The following is a 12,709-nucleotide window of genomic DNA, read 5'->3' as shown; positions in this document are numbered from 1 at the left end:
TTAAAACCCCTAAATTAATTTAGGGTATTTCGAAACCCTAAATTAATTTAGGGGTTTCAAAGATTAAAACCCCTAAATTAATTTAGGGTTTCGGATTGGAGCCCTAGACACAATAATATTGAAATTCAGTGATTTACACACATTATATAATGCAAAAAAAAAAAAAAAAAAAAAAATCACAGCACACAATTCACGGGTCACATTCAAAATTTCAAAGATCAAACCACATGCACAATCTAAACTCCACAGCACACAATTCACAAAATCCCATCCTCCATCTCCAATAAACCCCATCCTTCCTCCAATCTCCATTAAATATGTAAATAAAAAAAAAAATGATTTAAAAATTTGGGTTTCTTACGGCTTACCTTCGGAGATGAAGAGAGATGAACCGGAGAGAGAGAGAGGTGATGGACCGGGCGGCGGCTCACGGCTGCGAGAAGTAACTCAGAGAGAGAGAGAGGCGAGAGCGAGGCTGCGCCGCTGCGAGCGAGAGTGAGAGCCGAGAGGTGAGAACTGAGATGCGAAGTAGGGGGAGCTGCGTAAGGGACGAAGGGTTTCGGTTTTAATTTTAAACCCAGGCATGAAACGACGTCGTTTCATGCCTGGGTTTTTTTTTTTTTTTTTTTTTTTAAATATATGTAAATAACGTATAATATATAATATAATTATATATAATTATAATTATATATATTATATATAATAATATCCGCGGGGCGGGGCGGGTTATATCCGGGGCGGGGGTCACCCCAGCCCGCCCCCGCCCCCGGATGTTGCCCCAGATGCGGGCGGGTGGCCCCGCCGCCCGCATCTGACGGGCGGGGTGATCCGCCCCGCCTAACGGAGGCGGGGCGGAAGCGGGTCGGGGCAGCGGGGGCGGGGCCCCGCTGCCCACCCCTAGTGGACGTGAGAGGAACGTGGTTTTTTGTTACTACTCTCACTTTCTTCCCCCATTGTAAGTTGTTGTTTGTGGCACATGGGGGCCTCCCCACCCTCCTTTGTTCATTGCGGTCTTTTTTTTTTAATGCTTTCTTTTGCCCCCACATCATGAGGGGCCATCCTTTTCACATTAACCGACCGTTTTAAATATAAGAAAAAAAAAAATCTATTTGCAAGTATATGCTTATTGATATACAAAATACAGTACTGTTGATATAGAAGTCTGTTACATCAGATACTGTAAATAATATGTTTGCACACCAACTTCTAAATGGTTACTTAAATTATCTCTCGGGATCGTTTACGTCTTTACCACGTGTGACATCGTTTTGCGGGCGCACATGCTTGCATGTTCCAATGATGTACTACTTAAGTGGCATTTTGCCATGATAGGCAAACTCTAAGAGGCTTTAAAAATAAACATTATTACTAGCAAAATCTATGCACGTGGTTATGATTGCTTGCAATTCACTCCCAAAATAATATATATATATATATATTGTTGTAATTTACTCCAAGATGAGCTTTATGTTATACGTACGGTTGAAGGATCCTTGCAAGAAAAATAAATAAATAAATAAAGATGGGTTAAATCAGCAAGTATGGAAGGTTCTATCTACCCTAAGTGTAGAAAACAAGGAAGGAATTGTTAGAGAAAATTAATCCTTGTGATGTCTATATATTATCTTCCATTTATCATGTGTTTGAGAAATTAGATATATATACGCCTCAAACTCTCTCTCTTGGGTTACCACTCTTTTTGCCACTAATTAGCTTGAATCTCATTTTGAAGTAGTTTAAACTCAAAGGGAAACATTTGTGAAGATATAAAATTATCTTCGAACGGATACTCTCCATTTCACTTGAAATTGATACTATTTATCGAAAAGTCGCATTTTTCGTTGCGAAATATAAGGAAGAAAAGTGTAACAAGTAGGAAAAGAGACAAATCGCATGATGTTATGTGGGAGCATAGGAGTATTTTGTAACATTAGTTAAGCTTTTGTTGATGGGTCACATTCAAGTGCTTACCATATGGATAGAAAATTACAAAAATATAAAAAAATAAAAATAAAAATGAAAATGAAAAACAAAAAATCAATTTTAGGGGAGAAGGGAATCAAATTGGTGGGCTGCTTAGCTGGTGACAGATAAATGCAGGGGTTAATCCACATGGTAGACAAGATGGAAGTGTACATTCACATCACATGCCCACCCATGTGAAAATAAAACCTTTTTTTGTCTACACATGCAAACTTTTTTCATATGGACCTGTAAAATAAAAAAAAAAGGTAGTCATGAGCTAGCCACCTCCACATCCTTGTTACATATTTATTAAATGTGTGCATGATATCATGTATTTTCTCTTTTCCATCCACCAAATATTTCTTTTTCTTTTCTTTTCTTTTTTTCTTTTTTAAAAAAAGTTATCTTTTTTATAACTTATTCTATTTGGGTCCATTCATTTTGGATTGTATATCAATTTTGCAGTTACACAGCACACATGACCACAATATGCATGGCATGCAGTTTATAGGCAAATGGCACTCTTGTGCTGATGCAAAGTTGACTGTTTGGCTCACATTATGAGTAGATAAGATTCCAGTTTTATGGAAGTAGAAAGGGACCAGTAGCTTTCTATAATTATATATAATAAAAATAAATAAGTAAATCAACCCAATATTTATAGACCCAATATACTCATGTTAAGGTAAAAATGTTTTGACTTTCTCTTTTAATTGTTATAAATTTCACAATAAATAATATATTTATATAACGTATTGTAAATACCAAGAACTCAATGATTTAAATAAAGAGTAATGATATATAGTCTTAGAATGTGCGTACTTTTTTGAGAAATAGCGGACCTCACCATTAAAAAGTGGATTTTTTCATGTGAATCTAAGATTTATTTAATTTTTTTCAAAAAGAGTGCGTGAAACTTGTACACCTGAGACTGCACAAATCATTTCGATCCCTTTAATAAAACTCTTTTTTGTTCCATAGCAATTAGGAACATTTTCAAAGTTTGGAGAGTTTCAGTACTTAATTCGTACTTATAACACAATTAAAACAACAGTGTGGACAGGTCGTCTTTTTTTCCTTGGCTTCGAGACGAAATTAGAGACAAGAGCTAGGGTTTGATAGAAAAAACCATTGGCATTAATTACCATTGTATTTCAAACAACAAAGACTTTGATGATCACTCCATTAGTGTCAAGGAATCCATCACTGTTGCATGCATTAGTTTTCTTGGTGGGCCTCCAAACTTTCTGCAGATATTATGATTTCCCTTCTTAATCTCTATATGATACATCAAAGGGGTCCCCATTTTGTTGTCAACTTGTTGTATATATCTCACCTTTTATGAAATTCTCAAAGCTACCAATATATACAGAACTACCATCCGACTACTTTGTATAAATGATATCATATGCCAGCCTGCTCCAGAGAGAGAGAGAAAGAGAGATTTACAGCAGCAGTAGCTGTTAGGCTGTAAATTCCAGGTAGTGGGAGATAGTGGGAAAAGCATCTGTTCCAGCAATGGTTAGAGAAGTTCTACAAGCATCTCTCTCTCTCCTCTTCTGTGTATGTATGCGTGTATATAGATATAGAAAAATGCCATGTTGTCCCCCAAAAGGACTGCTTATTTTGACCGCTAGTATAAAAGTATATTTTTTGGAGAAATGATATTAGAATGCGCAAGTCATGTCGTGTATTTCTTTTAGAAAAAGTAAATATAAGATTTATATAAAAAAATTAATTTTTTAATAATAAACTTCACTATTTAAAAAAAAATGTACGATTTTTACACAATTCATAACTGTATCAATCTAACATTACTTTTTTTTAACATTTAAAAAAAAATTACACTAAAGTCAAAATTAACTATCAGTACTTTCGGGACAAAGTAGCAGATATATATACATATATATAAATATGTGTGTGTGTATCCAGCTATTTAGATGTTCTGACAGCCAAGCAACCCGACATCAAACTAAACTAGCCCTAGCTAACTAGTAAATCTAATGTTTTGTAACACAAGCAATATACATACATAAGCAAACAAAATAAAATAAAATAAAATAAAAAATAAAATAAAATAAAAAACTTTTTTAGAAAAGGAAAAAAGAAAACAATAAAGTTATCATGACAGTGCGTGCCCACTTTTGTTATTTACATGATGTATACTCTTACCTTCGATCCCTTTCTTTCAAAGATTGTAGGCGGAGAGATACCCACATTTATTATTAACATTTAAAAAAAAAATAATAAAATATTTCTTAAAATTAAATTTATAAATTAATGCAATTTAATATAATACATTAGATTGTAAATATATTTTTATTATAAAATAAATTTAATATATTATATAAAATTATATCAATTTATAAGTTTAATTTTATGAAATATTTTCGTAACTTTAACACTTCTTTTTATATAATTAGCTTATTAACATTAAAATATCACATAAATAATATCACTCAAAATAATAGCAAAACCTATATTTAGTATAAAAAAAGTTAATAAATATTGTATCTAATTAAAAAATTAACAAATGAAATCTCACTCAAAATAAATCTAACATATATATAAATAATGCTACTTGGCCATCTGAAACTTACCGTTCAGATGATGTTCTTGATGTGACACCATCATATGATGCCACATAATTTATTAAAAATAAATTAAAAATACAAATACAAAAAAGTTTAGGAAACTAAGAGTAATCTTTTATTTTTTATATTTTTAAATAAATATATAATCTTTTATAATTTTTAATAAATCACGTGGCAGTACGTGGTGGTGCCACGTCAAGAAAGTTATCTCATGTGTGGCAAATTTCAGATAGTTCAGTAGATATATATATATATATATAATATATATATATATATATATATATATGAAAATTATGGACATATATATTGCCAATGGGGTTAGGTATTTCAGTTGACCAAACTACCCCTATGACAGGGTTCTCATGGTTCCTGATATGTTTGAAGTTTGTAGCTAGAGATCGAGTAGTATATACTTTGGCACTTTTATTTATTTATTTATTTATTTTATCTTTATCTTTGATGATTTGTGCATTAAATGGCTTATTGATTGGATGGGTCCTACGATCCCTTGCATTATTATTATTATTATTATTATTATTATTAATATTACTAATATTATTAATTTTATTAAGTGTTGGGCATTAATCCACTTGGTTTTGGACTTCCAATAATTGAGTTACTGAAATTGATTGCAAATTAACCCTGATCTGTTCTTTTTCTCTTCTCACCACCAAACATATCCCTCCTTTTCCCCCTTTTATTTTTCTCTCTTCTCAACCATTTCCAACACCCACTAAAACCGTGCATGGCGGCCTTTTGATCTGTTAATCCCTTTATAATTTATTGAAATGAAAAGTCCACGACTTTAAAGAGCATTTGAAACTTCATATTCTATTTTCAGATCAGTTCACATTGAGTATATATGTTGAAAATTATGTACGGAAAAGATGAGTTTGGCTAGCTTATATATCCATGTAAATATTGTCTATTCATTTCTTAAACAGAATGTAATAAATTTTTAACCGGAGGTAAGCGAAGATTAAAGAAGATGAGAGTTGTTATATATGGTCATAAATCATTATTTAAACCCATATAGTAGATCAAAAAATTAGAAATTTTATTTGCAGTCCTGAATGAGGAACTGCATGTGCAGTCCCATTGATGAATGAGGATAAAAAGAAAAAAAATATTTAAAAAGATATTATTGTAATTTAATTTTTTTTAAACATAACTGTGTGAACTTACATGAGCTATTCACATTTAGAGACTGTATGTAGACTAACTCCACCAAAATATAAGAAGATCATGCATTAAAAGATTATCTTTCAACGTACGACCTTGGCTGTGTCATGATCTTAAAATTGTTCAAAATTGCATGGCTACCACAAGGCCAAGTATTTGAGATACAATTTGATTAAAAAAACAATTAAATTATCAAAATCTACCATATCTAATTATATTGCTGGTCCCTCCCAAATAATCTTTTATTTTTATCTTGTAATAGATAATAATTATAAGAGCTGAATTAATCAAGGCCATGGATCGGAACTTTGATACCATTTATTAGGGTAGGTTTGCAATCCAACAGAATTGGCCACCATTTACTTCTATTCATAAATACCTTTCCTAATAACATGACCTACAACTAACCCGTTACATTCAACAGTGGATCCCACTATCCAAATTTTTCTTTTATAACCTAAAGTTTTTATTTTTTATTTTTAATTTGAAATGTCAAAAACTACCATGGTCTCTATCAATGTAGGACCCAATTACACCACATATAGAGTACCACAGTCCAACCCAACAAGTCTTAAAATTATTAATAAAATCCAATTATTTAATATTCATTTTCAAGAAAATCCAAAACCTAGGGGCGTTTTGGGTATGAAAAGCCTATGAACTAAACAGACAAACCCAGATCACAAGGGGTGGATGATCTAATAAAATATCATCTTAAAATTAGCTTTAATGATTAAAGGTCAATGACTCAATGGTGTCCATGTTAGGGTTTGTTCGGTAATTTCAAAGTCCAAAACACCCCTTCTTCACAAAAGGCAAAGCTGATGATATATATCCACCAAAAAACAAATGAAAATAAATATTAAATTAAAAGAAATAAAAAGCTGACCTACATTAGCCGGCTTTTAACTAAATTTAGCTGTACAGGCCGACCAAAAAAGTAACAAAAAAAAAAAAAAAAAAAAAATCCAATTTATTATCATTATCTCAAAAATTTCTGCAGAACTTATTTTTATCCTTTTCTGTAACATAAATTATTTTATGTATCTTTCTGTGCCAGTTTTATTAATTATTGCTGATCAGAGAGAGAAAGAAACCCAGCTTGGCTGGTGATCTCCATCCCTTATCCCACTGTTCTTTTTTATTTTTATTTTCCTCCACACATACCAGAAAGAGAAATTACTAAAATAAATAAATATATATATATATATATATATATATATATAAAAATTAAAGATTCCATAGCTGAAAAGAAAAGAAGAGATATATTATATACATGATGCCCAGAAAATAAAAACAACTTCTTGAGATTGACAAGCTGATCCCCCACCATAATAAATTAATAGATTCACCATACAACCCATCTTCATAAAACCCTGAATTCACCTTCTTCTTCTGTTTGATATTTTTATTTTTATTTTTCTTTCTTTCTTCCAGCTATAGTACTGTAATTGCAATTGCTGGGGGGGAGAGAGAGAGAGAGAGAGAGGGAGAGAGAAGAGAGTACTCCTATGCTAGGGGACTCGGGAAGCAGCGTGTTGGGGAGCTCCGGTACTGATGCGGTGGCAGAGCACATGGCAGCCGCCGTGCCAGCTCATGACAGCGCCGAGGTTGGTGGCGTTGGATCAAACTCCGGTGAAGAAGATAAGGGTTATAAAGGCGATGAGGGTGACCGCAGTTACGGCGGGAATCGGTGGCCTCGACAGGAAACTTTGGCACTCTTGAAGATACGGTCCGAAATGGACGTGGCGTTCAAGGATGCAAGTGTTAAGGGTCCATTGTGGGAAGATGTTTCCAGGTGATTGATATGTGTATATATATATTATACATATATTCTTCAATTTTTCCTTTTGATATTTTAGCTAGTTTTTGGTGAATTTCCATAAGAATCTGAGCTGCTTGGGTTCGAGATCTACGGTGTTTGTTTTTGTTTTCGATCTGCTTCTTTGTTTCGAGCTAGTTTGTTTCGGTAGTTCACAGTTTGTACGCTTTCGAGCAGTTCACATTTTTCTCGCTGTCTGAATTTAAGGGCCGGCTAGTACTCCTACTGTTGCAGAGTAAATTTCTTTTCTTTTCTTTTCCTTTGCTGCATAGTTTCTCAGTTCATTTCGTGGGAACTCAGCATCCACAAAGAAAATTCTGAGTAATAGAATTTAGAATTTGGTTCTTTTGATCTGACATCCCAAACACTGAATAAAAATTCGATCTCTGAACATGAATTGGTTCTCCCTTCTATCTCACTTCTTCACTCTCATTCAATTTCAGTTCTTGAAGATTAGAAACTTCAACAAAATATCATGTTCATGTGATCTCAACTTGGGCTACACACACACACACACACACACACACACATATAACCTCCAGTACTGCTACTTATATAGAGTACTGCTGCTAGCTAGCTGATCAAATTAATGGCAACTCATTTCTTGCTTTCATTATGAAATAATTATTATTGTCTAGTTATCATAATTTTCTGGTTTCTTTATGTGGCAATGCTTTCATAAACGAAAAGGGGAGATTTCTTTTCCCTTTTTTTTTTGTTGGGTTTCGTTTTATGGAACTGTTTTTAATGTCAGGAAGCTAGCAGAGCTTGGTTATCATCGAAGCGCCAAGAAATGCAAGGAGAAGTTCGAGAACGTGTACAAATACCACAAGAGAACCAAAGAAGGCCGCACGGGGAAATCTGATGGGAAGACTTATCGTTTTTTTGATCAATTGGAAGCACTCGAAAATCATCCTGCTTCAAATATTCAATCGTCCACACCGGTAAAGCCTCAGCAGAATATTGTTCCGGCAACGGTGGCATCGACGGCGACGTCCGTAGCCATGCGACCATTGGCACCGAATCCTCCAATTAGTCTTCCTCAGATCACTGTTACATCAGTGTCACATAGTACTATGAATATGTCTCAAGGCATTAATGTCGCACCAGCCGTAAACCTTACGATTCCTTCGTTTCCACTCACAAACCCTACAATTCTCCCACCGCCACCGCCACCGACAACCACAAATCCTTCTCACACCGCAACTATTCCATCCTCTTTTCCGAATCTTTCTACCGATCTTCTTTCCAATTCCACATCTTCCTCGACTTCCTCGGACGAAGAACTTCAAGTGAGGCGCAAGAGAAAAAGGAAATGGAAGGACTTCTTGGAGAGGCTAATGAGAGAGGTGATACAAAAGCAAGAGGAGCTGCAAAGGAAGTTCTTGGAAGCCATAGAGAAGCGCGAACATGAACGCATGATTCGCGAAGAAGCTTGGAGGATGCAAGAAATGTCTAGAATCAATAGAGAACGAGAAATATTAGCCCAGGAAAGATCGATAGCGGCGGCAAAGGACGCTGCAGTGATGGCATTCTTGCAAAAGATATCCGAACAGCAAAGCCCAGGTCAAGCATTTCAATACGACCTGCCGCAACCGCAGCCAGCAGTACAACCAGCACCACCTCCGGCGCCACAACCGGCATTAGTAGTAGCAGTAACACAGCCAGCACCAGTATCGGCCCCAGCAACAGTACTTCCACACACACTGACTGGTTTTGAAATCCAGAAGTTCGATAATGGGAAGAACTGCACACCGACAAGCTCTTCGAGATGGCCGAAAGTCGAGGTACAAGCCTTGATCAAGCTACGGACCAATCTTGATGCGAAGTATCAAGACAATGGGCCAAAAGGGCCTTTGTGGGAGGAGATCTCGGCCGCTATGAGAAAGATTGGATACAACAGAAGCGCGAAGAGATGCAAAGAGAAGTGGGAGAACATCAACAAATACTTCAAGAAGGTCAAGGAGAGCAACAAGAAAAGGCCCGAGGATTCAAAAACTTGTCCGTACTTTCACCAGCTAGATGCTCTATACAGAGAGAAGAACAAGTTCGAAAACCCATCACCAACTCAAGTACTAAAGCCCGGAAACACTAATATGGTGCCATTGATGGTAAGGCCGGAGCAGCAATGGCCGCCTCAGCAGGAACACCCATCGGACGACGCGGCAATGGATGATGTCGAAAGCGAGCCGATGGATCAAAATCAAGAGGAGGACGATAAGGAAGGAGATGAGGAGGAGGAAGATGAAGATGAAGATGAAGATGGGGGTGGTAATTTTGAGATTGTGGCAAGCAAACGGCCTGCTTCTATGGGTGCAGCTGAGTAAGGCTTAGCCTCAGAGAAGAAAAGCTCGAGGAAATGTGTGTCTGGTCGATCTGGACGTGTTTCGGTCCCGCGGGGAAGTGGCCCGGGTACCGGCGGTGGTGAATTTATTGGAGAATGAGGAATTACTTTGAAAATATACGGCAAAAACACATGGGGGAAGGGGGGTTACTTTGGCATATAGTCGGTGGGATTATATGTTTAATTATAATTTCTATAGATTTTTTAATTTTTTGGGTTAAATAAATAATTAAGTTGATCATAAGAGAAATAGAGAGAGAGGTTCATCATTAGATTCCACAGGAATAAAGATAATTAAAAAAGGAGACTTTAGTGTTAATGTATTTTTGTTATGTTTCATGCATGCATGGTGGTGTAAATGTGAGAAATGGTTAGTAGTTTGTGTTTTTCTTTTTAAGATTTATATTGACTTATAATTTCACAAAAAAAAAAAAAAAGCACAGATCTAGAGATCAGAGTCACAGGGAGGCATCGATATGATGGTTTTGCAGAGAAAATGCAGAAAGAGTTTAGGATGGGGCTCTGATATATAGAGTGCAAAAGCTTAAAATGGGGGGACGCCATGCCTGCCCTTAGCAACAGGGACCTTTCCACAAAATGCCAACATCACATGGAGTCATGAGCCCTACAAAAGGGGCCACCAAAAAAGGAATCTTTTTCAAGTTTTCTTCATTTTAAAGACCTAACTTACCCACACGCGGAGTTTATCCTTGTACAAGGAGGTAGCTAGCAGCTTGATCGATAGTTTTCATTAAATTCATAATCATGGTGTCAGTATATAGCAAGAAAATGATGATCAGGGAACTGGGGACTAGGATTTACTCAGAGACTGATCAGATGTGCGAAAAAATCAGCACATTAATTATTATAAGAGTTTTTTTAATATTTCGGCCTTTAATCGATTTTTATTATATTATATTTTACTCTTTTTAAACTAATGGAATTCTCTGCTAATCATCTGTATGTCATATATTTAATAAAAAAATAAAAAAAATAAAAAAATAAAAAATTATACATAATGTATGGATGATGATCATGAGTAGAATTTTTCTTTTAACATAGAAGCCAGACAGTCCAAAAAAAAAAAAAAAAAAGGAAATACCAGTTTTAGATACAAGAATGCACCAATGATCATCAGAAGTTCGTCGCCTATATAATAAACCAGATCATTTAAAGTGAAGTTTGGCATGCATTAAAGTGCAGAAACACCCGTGGAATCTCACTATACAAAGAGTAAAGTAGCTAATACTTCCGCCCTTTAAATTCATAGGAACATCATGTCGGCTGCATCCACTGCTCATCTGTTTTTCATGTTTTCCTCCTCAGTTTTCTTTAAACTTCCACCACTCATATTATATATATATATAATAATATAAGTTGTTGATCAGCAGGAAAACTTTGGCAGAGTGATCTTTTGATCATCTAGTTTTCTTCCAACCAAATAGTTAAACATGATATGTACCATTTTATGACATGAATATATTCCAATATTGATCTCCATGATCAGGCCATCTCTCTCATGATCATTAATCTCTGCACAATAAAGTAAAATTAATTAATACAGCTAATAATGCATGTACGTACGTAATCTATCCTTTAGTTAGACCCGGCCTGCATGATATATATATATATATATATATATATATATATATATAGCAGATCACTCTGCAATATTGCCATTCTTTCCTCACCAATGATGCATTGATCTCTCTTTGACTTGTGCATGTCCTACAGTTTTGTCCATTTTTTGAAAATACTACATGAATTTTGTGCAATAAATATATGCCCCACATGAAATTGATTGGCCTGGGTCTATTATATATATATATATATATATATATATATATATATATATTTATATATGGATAAGAATAAATATTCTGTTTCTGCTTACAGTTCATGACATAAAGGCTAGCTGATCTTATTGCCTGCCCTGACACATATGCGTAGAAAAGTCCATGCAGTATGATCTTCCTGATCTCTTGTAATAGAAGTAGTGGGACAGGACCAACTTGGTTGATTAATCTTATCGCCAATATTCTGTGTCAACTTGGTTTAACTTCATGATTTCAAAACTACTCTTGTTCTGCATTAACGACTTTAAGACCTAATTAAAAGTATACTGAAATGAAAAAATAAGAAGGAAATACTACTATATATATATATATAGATATATATACAAAAATTTCATGTGCAGTTATTTTTGTAGACTCTTAATTGTACACTCTGGCGATGTGATTGTATGTAGCTACAGTATTTTAATTATGAATAATGTAACTAATCACATCACCGAAATGCGTTAAGAGTACGTAAAAGTGACTGTATGTAACAGAATTCATATATATATTTATATATATAATATATAACTCCACTTGAAGCATTTGGAGCAATTTTCAATCTGAAACTTGATAGTAATAAATTGATCTATCGATTTAAACATGATTTCAAAATAAAAGAAACGAAAAAAAAACAAAAAGCGTCGACCGTTGAAAAAGGAAAAGCTAGCTAGCTCATGATCATCATGTGTACTACTACTCTAACCAATTTAAGCGGAGTTGATAATGACTTGAAGCAAAGATACGAAAGACAAAAGAAGTTAGAATTAGGAGAAAACATTCAAGTTTGATTTCGACGGCCAATTAAGTAGTCGGCCTCACGTGTACGTACTCTTATATATTCCAGTACATGACGATCATCGATCTATTAGCAAATGAGAAAGGCCAGCGTGGGGGGACAAGAAGAACAATATATATTAGCACTTTATCAGTACTACGTACGTTTATATTTGTTTTTATCAGTGCT

At 34.8% G+C, this 12,709-nt stretch overlaps 1 protein-coding gene across 1 annotated transcript; it reads left to right on the top strand.

Annotated features, from left to right (window-relative positions):
* Window positions 1-7,038: 7,038 nt before the first annotated feature.
* LOC121242045 (trihelix transcription factor DF1-like) lies at window positions 7,039-10,304 on the top strand. Its single transcript, XM_041139935.1, has 2 exons — window positions 7,039-7,539; window positions 8,318-10,304. Exons 1-2 carry the CDS (start codon window positions 7,253-7,255, stop codon window positions 9,888-9,890), a joined length of 1,860 nt encoding a protein of 619 aa, XP_040995869.1. The 5' UTR covers window positions 7,039-7,252; the 3' UTR covers window positions 9,891-10,304.
* Window positions 10,305-12,709: the final 2,405 nt, after the last annotated feature.

Source organism: Juglans microcarpa x Juglans regia, chromosome 8D, assembly GCF_004785595.1.
Source record: "Juglans microcarpa x Juglans regia isolate MS1-56 chromosome 8D, Jm3101_v1.0, whole genome shotgun sequence".
In the NCBI taxonomy this organism is placed as follows: domain Eukaryota; kingdom Viridiplantae; phylum Streptophyta; class Magnoliopsida; order Fagales; family Juglandaceae; genus Juglans; species Juglans microcarpa x Juglans regia.
Note: the sequence above shows the minus strand (reverse complement) of the source record. Positions and strands in the feature narration are given on the sequence as shown.